Source organism: Hemitrygon akajei, chromosome 9 (genome assembly GCF_048418815.1).
Source record: "Hemitrygon akajei chromosome 9, sHemAka1.3, whole genome shotgun sequence".
Taxonomy (NCBI): Eukaryota; Metazoa; Chordata; class Chondrichthyes; order Myliobatiformes; family Dasyatidae; genus Hemitrygon; species Hemitrygon akajei.
Genome location: NC_133132.1, coordinates 111476581 through 111495918, shown reverse-complemented (window position 1 = coordinate 111495918; position 19338 = coordinate 111476581). Strand labels below are relative to the sequence as shown.

General features: G+C 39.9%; 1 protein-coding gene across 1 annotated transcript; it reads left to right on the top strand.

Annotated features, from left to right (window-relative positions):
- Positions 1 to 347: 347 nt before the first annotated feature.
- Positions 348 to 16165, top strand: LOC140732813 (ALK and LTK ligand 2-like). The gene is made up of 6 exons (XM_073055445.1): positions 348 to 875; positions 1265 to 1565; positions 3015 to 3071; positions 3155 to 3235; positions 5037 to 5104; positions 15347 to 16165. The coding sequence occupies exons 2-5, from the start codon at positions 1307 to 1309 to the stop codon at positions 5099 to 5101; spliced, it is 462 nt and encodes a 153-aa protein (XP_072911546.1). The 5' UTR covers positions 348 to 875; positions 1265 to 1306; the 3' UTR covers positions 5102 to 5104; positions 15347 to 16165.
- Positions 16166 to 19338: the final 3173 nt, after the last annotated feature.

Here is a 19338-nt window from a genome sequence, read left to right as displayed (position 1 = left end):
ACAGACGGGTGGAAGGGAATTACATTTCAACAAGTTACCACGGGTCACTGGACTGCTGAGTCCTGATTCCCTTCCGAGGCTGATGCTTCGGGGATTTTTAATCAGACTCTTCAGGTCAAAATGATCTTACCTTTAAGAAGCTCTGTGGACAGTGGAGGAATTGCACTGCAATATATAGTGATGTGCAAATATAAACACTTCCCGCCGTCTTTATCTGTTTTCCTTATAACAGCGTTTCCAATAATTTGCCACGTCGGAAATTAAGCACAAAGATAAATACGTCTATCAGAAATCGCTTCCTGGTGACCATCAAATAAACTGCAAAGGCCAGGAATATATCGCCAGTTACGGGTTTTCATGTTTCAGAGAAGGAAAATGAGAGAGAAAAAAAAGTTCCTGGTATCCACGCAGCCCTGTCATTCAGTGCCGGCCTCATCATCATCCGGGCTGACGAAAATAATGCAATTCTAGGAGTGTCTGATCGGGAAGGATGAATTTTTCAAACAATGTTAACACGTTTCCAATTAAAGACACGCCGGGGTAATCCGGTGGGACCGATTACGTCTGCAAATACTCAGTAAAAGGCTGGGAACAATCTAACGAAAGTTACTGAACGAAAGGTTGCCAAGTGGACTTTTATTGTTTACCACCCACCCACCTCAAGTCGATAACATTATATTGAACTACCACATGCATCATTTACTATATAAGGGCCTGCGCTTGGAGGCACCACTGAAATGGTGTAGTTTATGGAATAAAGTGCACACCGAGAAGAATTATATATTTTTTGAGCAACTGTCCATTTTTTCCCGAACGGTGACAGGGAAAAAGACACAAGTTGCAAGGCGAGAGCAACCAGGATCCATTGTTTAAAGGTACGATTTTTTTTCCTTGAAAAGACATCCACTTAAAATGGGTATTTTGAAATTATTTGACTACAGTTAGGCAAAACGGAGAGTGCTTAATGCTATTTGTCTGATCGTGTTAGCTATCTCTTGTAAAATAACATCAGCGACCATTTATCAAGTGTGTATCCTTTTTTAAAAGTTTAGTCGGATATTCTCAACAAAATGCTCATTAGTGAATAACCGGCCGAGCTTTGATTTGTATTTGTATCAGAAAGTTTAATTTCCATTCCCGGAAAACCAATAAAGTGTTTACTGCAAACGAAAGTGATGCATGATTATGGGTGGGTTGGCATAACCTTGAGGTTATCTAACCAAAGCTGTTAAAGATCACCATGTCGGTTTCCTTGCTCTTTCAGTGTTACCGGTCGAGGTTTGGAGGCTGTAATCTTTCATCAGAAATGAGCGGGCTGCGATTGCCGTTATTCTTTGGACTTATGTTTTTGATAGTCAGAGCTGGACATTGCAAAGAGGGGACAAATCTCATGAAGTTGCGGGACGACAAAACTCTCTTTAACTTGATACTGGAAATCATAAATCAGTTACAGAAACACCGCGAGGAGGAAGCCAATGATGTTATGTATCTCCCACATCAAGTCGACCATATATTTGATCCCCAGGAGTTACCTGACTATGATTTAACTCAAAAGGAGAAAGTTGGTAAGTGTCTCGGATTTATTGATTTACGTTATTTCTTTGGTATTTATCAATCTATGCATTGAGAGTGTGAACCGTACTAATATTGATATGTGTATTAGATATTTTTTTCAAAAAAGTGTGAATTGACGATTCTATGGGGGGCGGGTTATTTTCGATTTGGGTACACGTTGGGTAACATTGCCGCGCTCCCGTGAGAACGCGAGTGGTCAGTAAGTCAGCCTGCACACTTACCCGTCGCGAAGTGATGCCGACAGGAGGGTGGTTTCACACCGAAAGCCGGAGGTAAACGAATTCGGAGGAGAGAAGCGAAATCAAAATGATAAATCAGCACAATAGCAGCTCCGCGCATTTTATGAATGGTCTGACCAGGGTGACTTGAGGACAGAAGTCCCGGGGTTTTCAGGCAAATGGGAAACCCGCCTGCCTTTGTTTTTCTTGTAAACACCGCAGCGCTACTGTTGCTTTTCAGACCGCCGACGAGATGAGGTGCGTTTTACGTTTATCAGGCAACAAGCGAAAATTGTTTTCCCGTACAGTATTGCTTTATTTTTAAAGTTGCTTATCCGATTGGAAGCGAGAGGAGATAGATGAAAGATTAGAGCAGTTTTATGTAAGGCAATTGTATAGAGTGTGCCCGTTGTATGCCAAGCTGATGCTGGTTTGGATGGCTTTACTTGGGAGCAATTGAATAGGCTGGGCTTGCTTTCCCTTGAGCGAAGCTGGCTGAGAAACTGTTAGAAGTATATAAACTATAAGAGATTTAAATAGGTTTAATACAGTATTTTTCTTTGCGGTAGGGATATTAGACAACATGGGTTTAAGTTAAGATGAAGGATTTTTAAAGGGGATTTGAGGGAAATGCTTTTTTACACAGAGCAGTTGATAACTAGAACTCATTGCCAGAAGCGTAGGGGGAATCAATTATTACATTTCAAAAACATTTATAGAAACACGCATAGACAAGCCATAGAAAGATACTGACCTTGCGTGAACAAATGGGATTAGTGCAAATGGACAAAAGCGTTGGCGATGTGCTGGCCGGAGAGCTTGTTTCAGCCTGTATGACTAGCAAAATTTGAAGTTACTCTCGATCGCGACTGAGGCGCTGCACTTTATTTAAAGCTTTTAGAATCCGCTGTTCTCCGACCTAACATCGAAACAAGGGGAAAGCTCTGTCGTTCGCTGTTTTGCCCTCCAGTGGAGAGAATATTTTCCACTGAGCTAATTATTGGAATAGCGAATAGCTGGGAGTCGATGTTTTTACGAATATAGCTATTTTAAGAACAAACCTGAAAATATCCCTTCAGTGCACACGCCTACATCGACCCCAACGTAAAATCAATAAAAACTCTCCAGCCCCGAATTATTACAAGATCTAATTGGTTCCGTTACTGCGAGTAGATGCCTTCATGAAGAATGTGCACAATATAATATATCATTTTCCTACAGAAATAGTACCCAGAGATCTCAGGAGGATGAAGGACAAGTTACTAAAACACTTAACAGGTAAGGGTCATTTCAGTGTTGTTCCATGATCTTCAACATTCTAACTATCAGCTGATTCTAATCGACTGCTAATATTGTTTCAGGACCTCTTTACTTCAGCCCCAAGTGCAACAAACACTTCCGCCGTTTGTACCACAATACCAGGGATTGCAACATACCATCGTGTAAGTGCTTCTGCGTTGCCGTCAAATCAGCAAGAACTAACGTTTTAACGTGAACGATCGCTTTAGATTGATGAGTAAATTTGTTCCTGCTCTTTTCAAAATGCTTTGAACTTGTGGGCACTGAGGATACTGCAAATATGAAAAGATATTTCAGGTTCACAGTCTTTTGCTAGGGATTCTTGATGCACCCATTGCTTGTTATTGGGGTAATTGGACCCAAGCTGCCTGATCTTTAATTGTATATAGTAGTGACATTTCTGAAAGGGCCTTCTGTATAATTAGGTGGCGGGGAGGGCTTGGAGAATCTATAATTGGCATTTGCTCCCTGGATCATGTCCCATTCAAGCACGTACCCACAATAGGATGATGGCTAAATAATTTGAAAAGGTTAAAGTCCCATTCTTATTGACATTTAGTAGTATCAACTTCCACATGAATATATAGTTACTGGAAGTTAGTATAGCTCCAATTAAGCCAAATCTAACTTTAGATATCATTATTTTAGACCGTTCTGGTATAATGGGTTCTGAAAGAACCGCAGACACTTCCAGAATGGGAGCTCAGTTGGAGGGGTTTGGCAATTAAGGAAAACCGAATAGAATTTCACAAGCCATTGCTTCATTGACACCACTTGAGTGAAACTGTGGTTTGGATGGCTGCATGTTTTTGATATGTGAGAAAAAAACTGGAGCTCCCGAGGAAAAAAAACACATGGTCAGGGGGAGGAAGTGCAAACTTCACTCAGAAGTCACAGGAAGTCAGGATTTAAGTCAGACTGCCAGAGCTGAAAGGTGGCAACTGTTTTAGCCCAGACATTATGACTCCTTGAAATACTTTTATTGAAATTATTTATCATTGGAGTAAAGAAAATATCAAGAGGACAAGAACATAAAAGCAGGATGTGATGCTGAGGCTTTATAAGACATTGGTCAGACACCACTTCAGTATTGTGAAACAATGTGCTGGCACTGGAGATAATCCAGAGGAGGTTCACGAGAATGCTTCCTGGAATGAAAAGGTTAAGGCAGAAAGACCATTTGATGGCTCTGTGTCTGTACTCACTGGATGGGGGGGGGGGGTTAATTTCATTGAAGCTTATCAAATATTAAAAAGTCTAGACAGAGTGAATGTGGAGAGCATGTTTCCAATAGTGGGGGAGTCTAGGACCAGATGGCACCGCCTCAGAATAGAGGACGGACACTTTAGAACAGAGGTGAGGAGGAATTGTCTTAGATAGAGAATGGTGAAGCTGTGGAATTTATTGCCATGTGCATCTGTGGAAGCCAAGTTATTGGGTATATTTAAAGCAAAGATTGATAGATTCTTGATTAGTAAGGGTGCATAGGTTACAGGGAGAAGGCAGAGAATGGGATTGAGAGGGTTAATAAATCAACCCTGATGGAATGGTGAAGCAGACTTGATGGTCTGAATGGCCTAATTCTGCTCCTTTGTCTTATGGTCTTAAAATGAATGCCCATAAATAGCACAGCCAGTGAGAAACTTAGAAGAATACAGCAGAACAACAGGCCTTAAGGCCCACCAAATGAAACTCGTGCCACTTGCCTGGATGTGGTCCAGTAGAAACAGGCATTTGTATTTATTTGATCAGAATGATAATGATATGATCAGTGAGTCACCGGACAGGCTGAAGGGAAATGGACCAGATAACTGAAAGAAGAAACCATGCTTCTCAAGCTATTTCTAAAGAAGATGCAAATGGAAGGGGCAATCTTCTTGGAAGTGTGTGAATGTAATTTATTACCTGCGCTTGTTAGTGTATGATGACATTGTCTTCCCACAGATTTTGCAAGATGTGCCAGGCTTCTCACTAGATTGGCGGCCAGCCCGTTGTGTGCAAAAGGATAAATGGTGAGTGTTATGTCGCTGAAAAGAGAGTCCAGTACAAAGTTTGTGTGACGATTCAGTGGGTGAGAGATCAGGTTGACAGACTGAGGCACACCTGTGGGAAGAACAGTTTGTTTAGTTGGTACATCTTGCATCATGTCTCCACCACATGCTTATTGCACGGGGAGGCCCTTCGCTTAACGTGCTAAATGCTGCCCTCAGATCAATCACCCACTCCACATGTAAAACTTCAGTGCTGCTTTCAGTTCAGTCAATCTGTTTCATTCAGTGAATGTGTAAATAACCTATCTCTCATCCAGCATAATCATAGTCAAAGTCAAGCACTTAATTTTTAATTTTTTTTCCCAAAGATCCATAAGTAATCAAACAAGTATTTCTGTGCTTAGGCAGAAGTTTACAATTTCATCCTGATTAAATTACAAATGCCTCTACATTGCATTGAATAATTACTCAAATGCAAACAGGTAGAGCTTTCCATGGCCTTTGCCATCATAATGTTCTCTGGGTTTGACAAGGCCACACTAATTACCAAGGCTACAATTCAATAATAAATTGATAATGATTGCATCATTTGTTGCACTCATCATGGCACACAGCTTTATAATCAATTGTTCATCCCACACACTTTAAAAGTAGAAAATCTAACCTTGAATATCTACAATGGATTTTGAAAAATACTTCTAACTCAGAGATCAAAGGGAGGCACAATTCCATTGAGTATTCAGGTACACAAGATAGAAAATTTCAAAAGAGAAACATTAAGCGTCATTCCCGTTTATAGAAAATGATGCTATACTTTTGCGTCTCCTCTAACTTTATATAACTGACTTCCATTGTGGAAAACCAACAAGTGTCTGTAAAGTACTGCAGATAACATCAACCTCAAAATAAAATTAGTAGACACAGGAAGATAGTGTGAAACAAGATTTTATAAATAAAACAGGACTATTTTGGCTATGGTATGTAAAAAGAGTACCAGCCTTTTCCCAACACTGCATTCTAGCAGGTGTATCGTATTGAGAATGACAGTTGTTGCCTTAGTAATCCCTGCAGTGAGAATAAACCTTATGGTTCTTTCGGTGGGATAAAGCACCTCTTTCAGATCTTTAATTTTTCTATTAATTATTTTACATTGATGTCCACCATCCCAGTACCCATTTTTACAGTTTTGCTGAGGAAAGTAAGTCCTCCTCATATCTTTATAATTTAATATAGTTCACCTTAAATAACAATCAGACTTACCTTTTCATTGAAAACAAACCCAGCCTGTATAGTCTTTCCTTATGACTACAAATTTCCAAGTTCACCTTAAATAACAATCAGACTTACCTTTTCATTGAAAACAAACCCAGCCTGTATAGTCTTTCCTTATGACTACAAATTTCCAAGGCTGACAAAATACTGGTAAATCTGCTCTGCAGCCTCACCAGTACAATCACATCATTCTTACAATGCAGTGCCCGGGACTGCTTGTACTATTACTCTCAGGTTCAGTGAGTGTTATAAGAGTTCTCTCTCTTTCATTTCATGCTTTACATACAAACAGAAGCATCCTATAATTCTTTTAAACCACCTTGTGGATCTTTTTGTGTTCTGCTTAAGAATCTGAGGAAAGATCCCTCTGTACCTCCACACCACTCAAATTTAAGATATTTTTTGTTAGCTTTCTGCAGCTTTCAAAGTTGGGCTCTGACAGATTTTTGCATTGTCGTTAGCCTTGGGTGAGGTACCAGAAGAATGCAGGGTAGCTAATGTTGTCCTGTTGTTCAAATGCTACAGAAGGGATAGCCTGGAAAATACAAGCCAGTGAACCTTGCTTCAATGATAGGGAAGATTTTTGGAGAAGAGACCAATGGACAGGAATTGTGCTTAATTGGAAAAGCAGGAACTGCTAAGGAGTCGGGGTGTTTTTGTGCGGAGGAGACCATGTTCACAGATCTGAGTTTTTTGAGGAGGTACCCAAGATAACTGATGACTGCAGAGTGGAAGACATGGACTACCAGTATTCAGCACAGGTTTGGATAAGGTTCAGCATCACAGGTTATTTGTGTAGGTTAAGCTATAAGGGATCCAAAGCACATTGGGGAACTGAGTCCATGATTCACTGTGTGATATGAAGCAGAGGATAATGATGAAAGGGGGTTTTTCTGACTGGAAATCTGTAACAAGTGGTGTATCACAGCAATCAGTGCTTTGTTGCTTGAAAATACATATACATGACTTGGTTAAGAATATGTAATACAATTAATAAGTTTGCAGACAAGAAGAAAATTAATAGAGTTGTATATTGCAAATGTGGTTTTCTGAGGATACAGCAGCACATAAATCAGTGGAAGAATGAGGTAGCAAATGGAATTTAATCCATCGTTTCCATGGATGCTGCCCAACCTGCTGAGTTCCTCCAGTGTGTTGTACGTGTGGAATTTAATCCAGACAATGTAATGCAATTTGGAAGGTCAAACTCCAACGGGACACAGTAAATGGCAAGGAGTGCTGATGTACGGAGGGGCTTCTGAGTGCAAGTCCCTGAAAGAGGTGAACAGTTGTATAGGCAAGTGAAAAAGGCATTTAATATACTTGTATACCATTAAGAAAATTATTGGAGTATTTCCTAGAGTTCTGATTGCAACATTACAGAAATTATGCTTTAGCAATTGGGGTAAACTTATGGAAGTGTATAAATTATGAAGGGCAGAGATAAGACAGGTAGTCTTTTCCCTAGGGTAGGCGAATCTAAAATCAAAGAGTTCAGGTTTATGGTGAGAAGGAAGGGATTTGAAGTCGATCAGAGGAGTAAGTTTTTGACACATCGTTAATTGTCTAGAATGGCTGCAGCACAGTGGCAGAGACGAATACAGTTACAATGTTCAGAAGACATTTGAACAGGTGCTTAGATGGGAAAGATGTAGAACATTGAGACTAGTGTAGGTAAATGGGATTAGTGTAGATATGTGTCATGGTCAGCTTGAACGAAGTGGGCTGCTAAGGTATGTTTCAGTGGCGCATGATCTGGCAATTTTATAATTCTGTCCAAATTCAGACTTTCCTGGATTAATTCCTATTTGCAACCTTTCTGAGTACCTGACGAGATTATCTATATCTTCCTGCAGGCTAAAGCATTCCTCCTGTCAACCATATGGAGAAATATACATCACTTACAAACTTCCTTACCATGCACATGAAACTTGTGAAATCCAGGGGACTGTGTACGGACCCCAAGGATTATAGGCTTCCAGCTATGAAACCCACACACCTAGTAACTATTAGCCTTTGCTTCCTGCTAGTGAATCAATTTCAGATCCAATTTGCCATAGATCACACTTCATTTACTTTTTGACTTGATCCCATGTGGGGTATTGTCAAAAGCACTGCTAATATTAATGCAGACTAGATCAAATGCAATAGCTTCATCAGCAGCACAAAGACAGTTACAAATTATTTATTAAGTATTTATGTTTGTCCAGTTTAATTCCTGAACGTTAAATCCATGGAAGCCCTCCATTTGTGGCACTAACTTTATATGAAGTCCGAAAGACGGTATCTATGAATTTTAGCAATTCTGACTACTCCAAACACATGGGATGTTTGCTTCAGATACACAATCAATGAAGTGGGCGTTGAGTATGACAAGAATGTTGAACAGGTAAAACTTCCCAATTTTAAGAAAGCCTCGACAGGCTGGGCTTGTTTTTGTTGGAGTGGAGGAGTTATCCAAAATTGTGAGGGGCACAGATATGGTGGATATTGAAGTTTTGTCTTATAAAGAATACAGCTAAAACTTGAAAGCACAGGATTATGGTGAGGAATAAAAGCGATAGAGGGAATGCAAGGAGAAGTTTATTCAGCAGGGGATGGTGGCATTTGTGTCATAGAGTCATAGACCACTACAGCACAGAAACAGACTCTTTGGCCCATCTAGTCCATGGCAAACTATTAATCTGTCTAGTCCCATCGACCTGCACTTAGACTGAAGCTCTCCATACCCCTCCCATCCATGTATCCATCCAAGTTTCTCTTTAATAATGAAATTGAATTCGCATCCACCAATTCTCACCACCCTGTGAGTGAAGAAATTCGCCCTCATCTTTACCTTAAACATTTAACCTATCACCCATAACCTATGACATTTAGTTCTAGTCTCACCAAACTCCAGTGGAAAAAGCCTATGCTTTTACCCTATCTATACTCCTCATAATTTTGTATGCCTCTATCAAATCTTCCCCTCATTTTTCTATGCTCTACAAAGTCCTAACCTTTTCAATCTTTCTTATAAATTCAGGTCCTCAAGTCCTGGCAACATCCTTGTAAATTTTCTTTGCATTCTTTCAACCTTTCTGACATTTTTCCATCTACTACCAGCGTCAGGCTTCTTCTGCGAAGCTAATATCTAATTTACTTTACTACCTCATTTTGAATGTCAATTAATTGAACCCTCTGAACCAACCTTGCATGCAGAACCTTGTCGAAGTCCTTGCTGCAATCCATATAGGTAACCTCTGCTGCCATACCTTCAATATTCCTGGTAACTTCCTTGAAAAACTCTATAATATTGGTTAGACATGATGTACCCTGCACAAAGCCATGCTGAATATCCCTAATTAGTCCATCTGTTCAAATACTTAAATCTACGGTCCCATACCTACTATTGATGTCAAGATCACTGGCCTGTAATTTCCTGCCATATTCTTGGAAATTTTCTTAAGCAACAGAACAACATTAGCTATCCTCAAATCCTCTGTACCTATCCCAATGGTTAAGGATGTTTTAAATGTCTCTGCCAGGACCTCTGCAGTTTCTACACTAGCCTCCCACAAGGTCCAAGTGAACACCTTGTCAGGCCCAAGGGATTTATCCACTCTAATTTTCCTCATGACAGCAAATACCTCCTCCTCTGTAACCTGTATACGATCCATAATCTCACTGTTGCCTTGCCTCACTTCCTATAGACACTGTGCCCATCTCCTGAGTAAACACAGATGCAAAAAATCCATTTAAGATCTCCCCCATTTATTTCAGCTCCATGTAGTGATGGACACTAATCAAAGGACCAATGTTGTCCTTTACTAATCTTTTGCTCTTACTACATCTGTAGAAACCCTTGGGATTCTGCTTCAACTTGTCTGGTAGAGCAACCTCATGCACACTTTTAGCCATCCTGATTTCCTTCTTAACTGTTCCCTTGCATTTCTTATACTCAAATACCTCATTTGCTCCTTCCTGCCTATACCTGTGAAGCGCCTCCTTTTTTTCCTTCTTCTCAACACAGGGCTTTAATACCTCTCAGAAACCAAGATTCCCTAAATCTGTTATCCTTGCCTTTTATTCTGAGAGGCATATACAAGCTTTGTACTCTCAAAATTTCACTTTTGAAGGCCTCTAACTTACCAAGTTCACTTTGACTAAAAAATAGTCTTTCGCAATCCACATTTGCCAGATCCTTTCTGATGCCATCAGAACTGCCCTGTCTCCAATTTGGAATCTCAACCCAAGGATCAGTCATATCCTTCTCCATAATTATCTTGAAAGTAATGGCATGATGATCGCTAGATACCAAGTGTTCCCCAACACAAACTTTTGTCACCAGCTCTGTCTCATTCCCTAATTGGAGAGCTAGTATCACATTCTCTGTAATTGGGACGTCTATGTACTAATTAAGGAAACTTTCTTGAGCACAGTTGACAAACTCTTTCCCATCCAGCCTTTGTACAGTGTGCGAGTCACAGTCAGTATGTGGAAGGTTAAAAATCACCTACTATCACAAATTTCTGTTTCTTGCAACAGAGTGTGATCTCTCTACAAATTTTCTCCCCTAATTCCCGCAGACCGTTGGGTGGTCTATAGTATAATTGCATTGTTTATTTTTATTTAGAGATACAGCATTCAATAGGCCCTTCTGGCCTTCAAGCTGCACCAACCAGCAACTCCCGATAACCCCAATTTAAACCTAACCTAATCACAGGACAATTTACAATGACCAGTTGACCAACCCAGTACATCTTTGGACTGTGAGAGGAAACTGGACAACCAGGAGAAAATCTACACATTCCATGAGGAAGATAAAGAGACTCCTTACAGAGGATGCTGAGATTGAACTCCAAACACTGATACCCTAAGCTATAATAGCGTCATGCTAACCACTTTGCCACTGTGGTGCCCAAACATGATCATCCGTTCTTATTCCTCAGTACCACCCATACAGTCTCAGTAGACAAGCTCTCAAGTCTATCCTGTCTGTGCACTGCCATGACATTTCCCATGACTAGTAATGCTACCGTTCCCTGTTTAATCCCACCCACTCTTCTCACATCTAAAACAATGGAATCCTGGAATATTGAGCTGCCAATCCCGACCCTCCTGCAACCGAACCCCACTAATTGCTGCAGTGTCATAATTTCACATGCTGACCCATGCCCAAAGCTTATCCACCTTTCCTACCTTGCATTGAAATGTACACAACTCAGAACATTAGTCCCACCACGCTCAACCTTTTGTTTACTGACTTTGTACATTAAGCTTAACAACATCTTTTCCTACAACCACTCCGCTATCTGCTCTAGTGCTCTGGCTCCCATGACCCTGTGACTCTAAATCACTCCATGCAGCACGAGCAAACCTTCCTGCAAGTATATTAGTCCTCCTTCAGTTCTGGTCAAAACCATCCCTTTTGTACAAGATCCACCTTCACTGGAAGACAGCCCAATGATCTAAGAACCTGAAGCTCCGCCTCCTGCGCCATTTCCTTAGCCACATGTTAAACTGCTTGATATTCCAAATTCACGCTTCCCCAGCTTGAGACATATGTGGCAATCCTAAGGTCACAAGCCTGGAGATCCTGCCATTTAACTTAGCATTTAACTCCCCAAACTCACTTTACAGGATCTCATCACCCTTCCTTCCTAAGTCATCAGTACTGATTTGGACCACAACCTCTTGAGCCCCCTTTCCACTCAAGAGTGATGTGGAGCTCATCTGACATACCTCTGAACCCGAAACCTGGGAGGCAAAATACCAACAGAAATTTTGTTCTCATCCACAGACCCGCCTCTCTGCTCCCTAACCAACAAATCCCCTGTCACTACAGCTCACCTCTTCTTCCCCTTCCTTTTGAGCCACAGAGCTAGGACCTGACTGCTGTGGTTTTCCTTTGCAAGTACATCCCTGCCCCCCCAAACAGTATCCAAAGTGGTATGCATGTGATTGAGGGGAGCATCCATGGGGGTTCTCTGCACCGCTGCCTATGCCCTTTGTCCCCTCCTGACAGACCTGTGTCCTAAATACCTCCCTGAATGTCCAGGTGATCAACCTCTCAGCCTCCTGAATGATCTGGAGTTCATCCAGCTCTAGTTCCTGTTCCTTAAATCTGTCTGCAAAAAGCTGCTGCTGGATGTAATTCTTGCAGGTGTAGTCATGAGAGACACTCGAGATCACCATGCCTTCCTATATTCAGCAAGAGGAGCATTCCACTATCCTGACTGACAGCCCCACTGCTCTAACCGTGTAATAAAAAAGAAAGATAAAATAAATCATAAAAAAATCTTTATCTACAACCATTGCCCTAATGAGTCAAAGCCTGAACTCTCCACTCCAACATTGGCTCACACACACAATAGCTGCTCCACATAAACTTGACTTTTTATTGGCTGTTGGTAGGTGACCAATAATGCACAATCCAAAGTCTCCTTGGTAACTGTGGCACACAGAATATCATCATTCTGGAAAAATTGTCTCAGATTGTGAAGGCAGGCACTCCCCTAACATGAATTGCCAAAGCATAGAAGTCAATGAAGCAACAGTTGTTAAATGGGATTGGAATAGATGGGCATTTGCTATTCAGCATGGACATATGACTCAATGACCCACACAGAATTATGGAGGAACTTCACAGGTCAGACAGCATCTATATGTTTCTGTGCTGTATAATGCCACGGCTCTGAAATCCTTTCTACGGTGAGGAATTTATTAAAGATTGATATCAGTCTCTAAACTGGAAAGTATATAAGAGTAAATAAAATACATGACATACACATTTTTTTTCAAATGATAATGGTTAACTTAATGAGTTTTCTAATTTATTGTGGATATTTTTTCTGTACCATCTCCTTCAGCAAGGAGGCTACATTGGATATAATAATGTTTTTATTAGTAGTTACATTGCAATGAAAAGGACAATTCATTTGTAGCAAACAGAACTTTTTATTTGAGACGTAATATTTCTGCTGTACCTAAATTCACACAAATATTTTGGGGGGGGGGGGGGGTGCGGAAATTGTACATCAACAATTGGGAACACGGTGAGATACAGGAATGAACTCACAATTTTTTTTTAACTATAACGGACTGGAATAATTTATCAAACTTTTGTGGTGTAAGTGAACTTTATGGATTGGAATGTGCAGTGAAACAAATTTCTGGACTGTGGGGAAACTTTCAGTGGAGTCCACAGCAACAGCAGAGGTCTGAACAAATGGCAGGCAATCTCTTATTCCAATCTATTTATGAAAGTACACTTTGACATTTCAAAAATTAAAATGAATTGCCCTCCATATGTTTAAGTAAATAGTAAAATATATCAGAATTTGGTATCCATTTTCACAGTTTAAATCACATTAAGAAAGACTTTTCCATAAGAGCTAAAAGATAAAATTATGCCAAAAGCCCAATCAGGGTTTTCAATATTCCCTGGTTAAACATAACCAGAGATTTTAGCTTCCCAAATATTGATTGGCATCTCCCTAGAGCGAAGGGTTTAGATGGGGTGGAGTTTGTTAGTTGTGTTCAGGAAGGTTTCCTGACACAATATGTAGATAAGCCTATAAGAGAAGAGGCTGTTCTTGATCTGGTATTGGGAAATGAACCTGATCAGATGTCAGGTCTCTCAGTGGGAAAGCATTTTGGAGATAGTGATCATGATTCTATCTCCTTTACCATTGCATTGGAGATGGATACAAACAGAAAAGTTAGGAGAGCATTTAATTGGAATAAGGGGAAATGTGAAGCTAAATCAGGCAGGAACTTGGAAGCATAAATTGGAACATATGTTCTCAGGGAAATGTATGGCAGAAATTTGGCAAATGTTCAGAGGATACTTGCATGGCATTCTGCATAAGTACATTCCAATGACACGGAAAGGATGGTAGGGTACAGGAACCATGGTGTACAAAGGCTGTTGAAAATTTAGTCAAGAAGAAAAGAAAAGCTTATGAAAGGTTCAAATAACTAGGTAATGATAGAGATCTAGAAGACTATAAGGCTAGCAGGAGGGAGCTTAAGGATGAAATTAGGAGAGCCAGAAGGGACCATGAGAAGGCCTTGGCAGACAGGATTAAAGAAAACCCCAAGGCATTCTACAAGTATATGAAGAGCAAGAGGATAAGATATGAGAGAATAGGAGCAATCAAGTGTGATAGTGGAAAAGTGTGTATGGAACCAGAGGAGATAGCTGAGGTACTTAATGAATACTTTGCTCACTATCAGAGGGATCATGGGGTCCGAGTCCATAGGACACTCAAAGCTGCTGCGCAGGTTGACTCTGTGGTTAATAAGTATATGGTACATTTGCCTTCATCAATCGTGGGATTGAGTTAAGAGCCAAAAGGTAGTGTTACGGCTATATAGGATCCTGGTCAGACCCCACTTGGAGTACTGTGCTCAGTTCTGGTCGCCTCACTACAGGAAGGATTATGGAAACAACAGAAATGGTGCAGAGGAGATTTACAAGGATGTTGCCTGGACTGAGGTGAATGTCTTACGAGAATACGTTCAGTGAACTTGGCCTTGCAGCGACGGAGGATGAGGGGTAACCTGATAGAGGTGTATAAGATGATGAGAGGCTTTGATCATGTGGATAGTCTGAGGCTTTTTTCCAGGGCTGAAATGGCTATCATGAGAGGGCACAATTTTAAGGCCCTTGGAAGCTGGTACAGAGGAGTTGGTCTGGGTTAAGTTTTTTGCGCAGAGAGTGGTGAGTGTGTAGAATGGGTTGCTGGTAATGGTGGTAGAGGCAGATATGATAGGGTCTTTTAAGAGACTCCTGGATAGGTACATGGAGCTTAGAAAAATAGAGGGCTATGGGTAACCCTTGGTAAATTCTAAAGTGAGTACCTGTTCGGCACAGCATTGTGGGCCAAAAGGCCTGTATTGTGCTATAGTTTCTATGTCTCTATGTTTCTATACCTTTATGCTCAATTTTAAAGCAACTACTTTCTTAAATCCTTTGAGTATAATATGCATAATTTTGTTTTACAGGTGACAATAATAAATTCAAATATCCCCAGAACCAAGAAAAGTGCCTTGGAAAACAACAGGGAAAAACAGATCTGAATACCTTTATAACATATTCCATTGTGAACAAAGATTTATTTTTGCAAACTAATTACTTCCATAAACTCCTCAATGTGCATTTTGTATGTTGTTAACATTGTTTCTGTAATTCTGTACATTCATATAAATAATTTCCAATGTTACAAAAGCTTAATGTTTAAGAAAATAATATCATTTCAGTGTTTTGCTGCCAAAACTGCACATATGCATTCTTGTTCAATAAGTAATATTTGGAACATTATTTTGTATTAAACATTGAGACACTGAGATACTGTTCAAGACAAAGCTAATGTATCCTAAATTTACTGTAGGATTTTCCATGCTGAAGAGTGCTGGCTATCTCTACATTGTTATATATAATGCTAATGCATTTAAATCCATTTGCCTCATCGTAAATACAGTAAAATGTTACTATGGGAATGATTAGGATCCCTGTGTGTTCGAAGAGTTAAATTATGATTTGCATGACATTTTTCTTGCCTTTCTCTTTCCAAATTTTAATATTTTAAACCAACACAGTCAGGCTTGTACTGTGTTTAAGATTTGCGTTCTCTGAACTAAAGAAAAAGAGGTTGTCAGCAATTATCTTTTGTCTAACAGTGGAGTGTCATTTATACAGAAATATACAAGCTAATGTCATCAGTCACTGTACATTAAGATTTATAAACATTCCAGCTAACATGTGCAATATGTAATGTATATATTGTAAAGACTTGAATATATATCAGTTATAAAATAAAGTGTTTGGTATTTGACACAGTCTGGACTGAGTGCCTTTTGTATACATTCCTGGGTCATTACCACATGGTTTCAAGCCATGATTCACTATAGGAGACATCTGTTTTTTTAAACTTCACGCAGACCTTGGTTTACCTAAACGGATGTACCTTTTATAAACTAATTCAAATAAGTAATCATGCACAATATCAATTAGGAGGCAATATATAATGGAGCCATTATCATTTGTTTAAAGTATGATGCAAGCGGGTCTCTAAGAAAGGATAACAATTGAGATCATCTTACGTTGACTATTTTTACTTCTTGTATTTTGATACATTTGTATTTAATAGCCACTTTGAAATTCACATCCCTGTCTACTATCAACTTCTCAATCCATTAAGAGTTCTGAGTACACTATAATTTGCCATCAGATCATCAGATATTTCTCAAAGCTAAAGAATAAATACTCCAGTTACAGCATGAGTGTGTTTTCCAGCATAGTGTGATCTTTTAACACATTTACAACAAAAATATAGTAGAATATTGTTAATTCTAGAGTAGCTATATATATGGCACCGATGATGATCTCACCTTGCACTGTCAGGTTTGGTTCAATTAGTCATAGTTGAATTTCTTAGTCATTTACGTAGTGCTAATTCAAAACAAATCCTCCTTAGGATCTGGTGAGGGTCGCTGGTGAGATTCACTTAACGGGAGCCAAGACCTGGAACGAGAGACTCAAGAGCTTAAAAGATGTAGGTTCAGGATGTCCTAGTTATCAGGATTCCAAAAAACATATTTCCAGTGTTCTAGTTAATAGTTGATTGGTTAATAAGCTAATTAAATGCAGCCGATAAAAAGAAGCTAAGGTCAAGCAGATTGGGCCTTTTAGAGCACCATGTGGGAAGGGGCCGCAAATATACAAGCTAATGTCACGAGTCACTGTACATAAGATTTATAAACATTCCAACTAATGTGCAATATGTAATGTATATATTGTAAAGACTTGAATATATATCAGTTCAGTTCAGTTCAGTTTCAATTTATTGTCATTTAGAAATCACAAATGCAATGCAGTTAAAAAATGAGACAACGTTCCTCCAGAATGATATCACAAAAGCACATGACAAAACAGACGACACCAGAAAATCCTCATAACGTTTGGTAATCCCCAAATCCAGAGTCTGGAGAGGCTGCTGCATATTAATATCACGCTACCATCTTAGCACATTCCCCGGAAAGGAGCTTCAAACCCACCAGACAAAACAAGACTACCCAGACACACCGAGTCAAGAGACCAACTCTACCACCCAACAAACCAAAAACTAAAGCTACAAAACCTACACAAAACCACATAGTTACATATAGGTATAGTTAACATATAGTTACAACAGTGCAGACAATACCATAATTGATTAAAAAAAATAGACCATGGGCACAGTAAAAATAGTCCAAAGATGTTAAAAGACTATAAGTTCGAAAGAAAGCACCACACAGTTTCCACAAGTCCTCAGGGTCCCGATGGACTCGTCATCCCACGCAGGTGGCAGAAGGGCATACCCCCCCCCCCCATGGACTTCCAAGGTGCCGCCAGACTCAGCCTCGCAGACACAGCACACAGTGACCGCAGCGGATTCCAAGTTCGTCGAACCTCCAAGCCTCCGACCATCCCCTCCGGCACAGCCTCTCTGAGCACCATCCTCTGCCGAGCACACTATGACGCCCCCACCAATGGCCAACGGCAACATGACCCTGAGGACTGGGGGCCTGTTCTTCTCAGCAGAGACCCGGACCTCACAACAGCAGCAGCAACGAAGAAGGCCTTCCTGGAGATTTCCAGATGTTCTTCCATGCTCACACGTCCATTTTTCATCAGATTAGGATTGTGCACGGCACCCCGCTTAACAAATAACAGATATTAACTGCGGAGTGGCCACTTCAAACTGCGTCGAGCCACCATCTTGTCCTTAATGTCAATTCTGAGCAGTTATAAAGTGTTTCGCATTTGACACCGACTGGAATGAGTGCCTTTTGTATACATTCCTGGGTTGTTACTACATGCTTTCAAGCAGATGCAATCTCACTGGCTCTCTCCCCACTTGGCCTTGGACCAGCTGGACAAAAGCAACAACTACATCAGGTTGCAGTCCTTGCAGGCTTCAATGTTTCAACAGAGGTTTCACTACAAAAATAATAATTCGAATAGCCAGGGGAATCATTTCCTTTTATAGACCTTGGAAAGTATGTAATCCTCTGATCACGGTATGTCTGAACAAATTTTGTTCTCAGAAATTTCTACCTTCTGAGTGAACTGAAGGATCTCATCAGTGGCATTACGAGAGTGAGTACTGTTAACGCGTGGCTGTACAGGCTGTAACATTTTTATAAAATCTCATGAAATTTGTAAAGAGCCAAATTTCTTTTTCACATGTTCCTGATAATACGATGCAACTGAATGCACAACAATAATTTTCTGTGCATGTGATAATGTCTAATTGGGGAGCAGTGTTATCAAAGTAACCCCAAAGTCTAGCACATCAATTGGTCTCCAACAGTAATATTTATCATCAGCTTGATTATCCTGTTTTTCAACTCGTAGTCGAAGTCTTATTGAAAACATAATTGAATTTATTAAGATGCCAATAGTTTGAAGCTAATTTATGTAGTAAGCTTTTATTCACACCACGGCATGAATTATTCACAACTGTTTGATTAAGGACAAATAGGAAATCTGGATGGATACAATAGTGTATGGAACTAAAAACTCTAGAAGCTTATTGGACTATTGGACTAGGCTCTCTAAGTTGGACTACTACTAAATAATTCTTTCTAAAATAAAACTCTTGGTATAATGTGACCACATCAGGCAACAACTGTGATGATATTAGGTTTGCTAACTTCAAAGTTCTAAACTCAAATAAACACCTTAAGCTCAATCTAATATAAATAGTCATAGGTACCCTCGCTAAAGGCAGGTTATAATGACATTACCCACTCTTCAAAAATTAGTTCACTTCCCTGTTTATTCTCAAAGGCAAGTCTAGCTGCTAATGAGTTTACAAATACTCCACCTATTGATATGATAAATGATAATATTAATCTGTTCTGCAAGCTTCCTTGAATTAAACAATTTAAACAGCATTCAGTTTTGAAACTAGCCCAATTAAATAATCCACTGTCTTACACCACACCGCTTG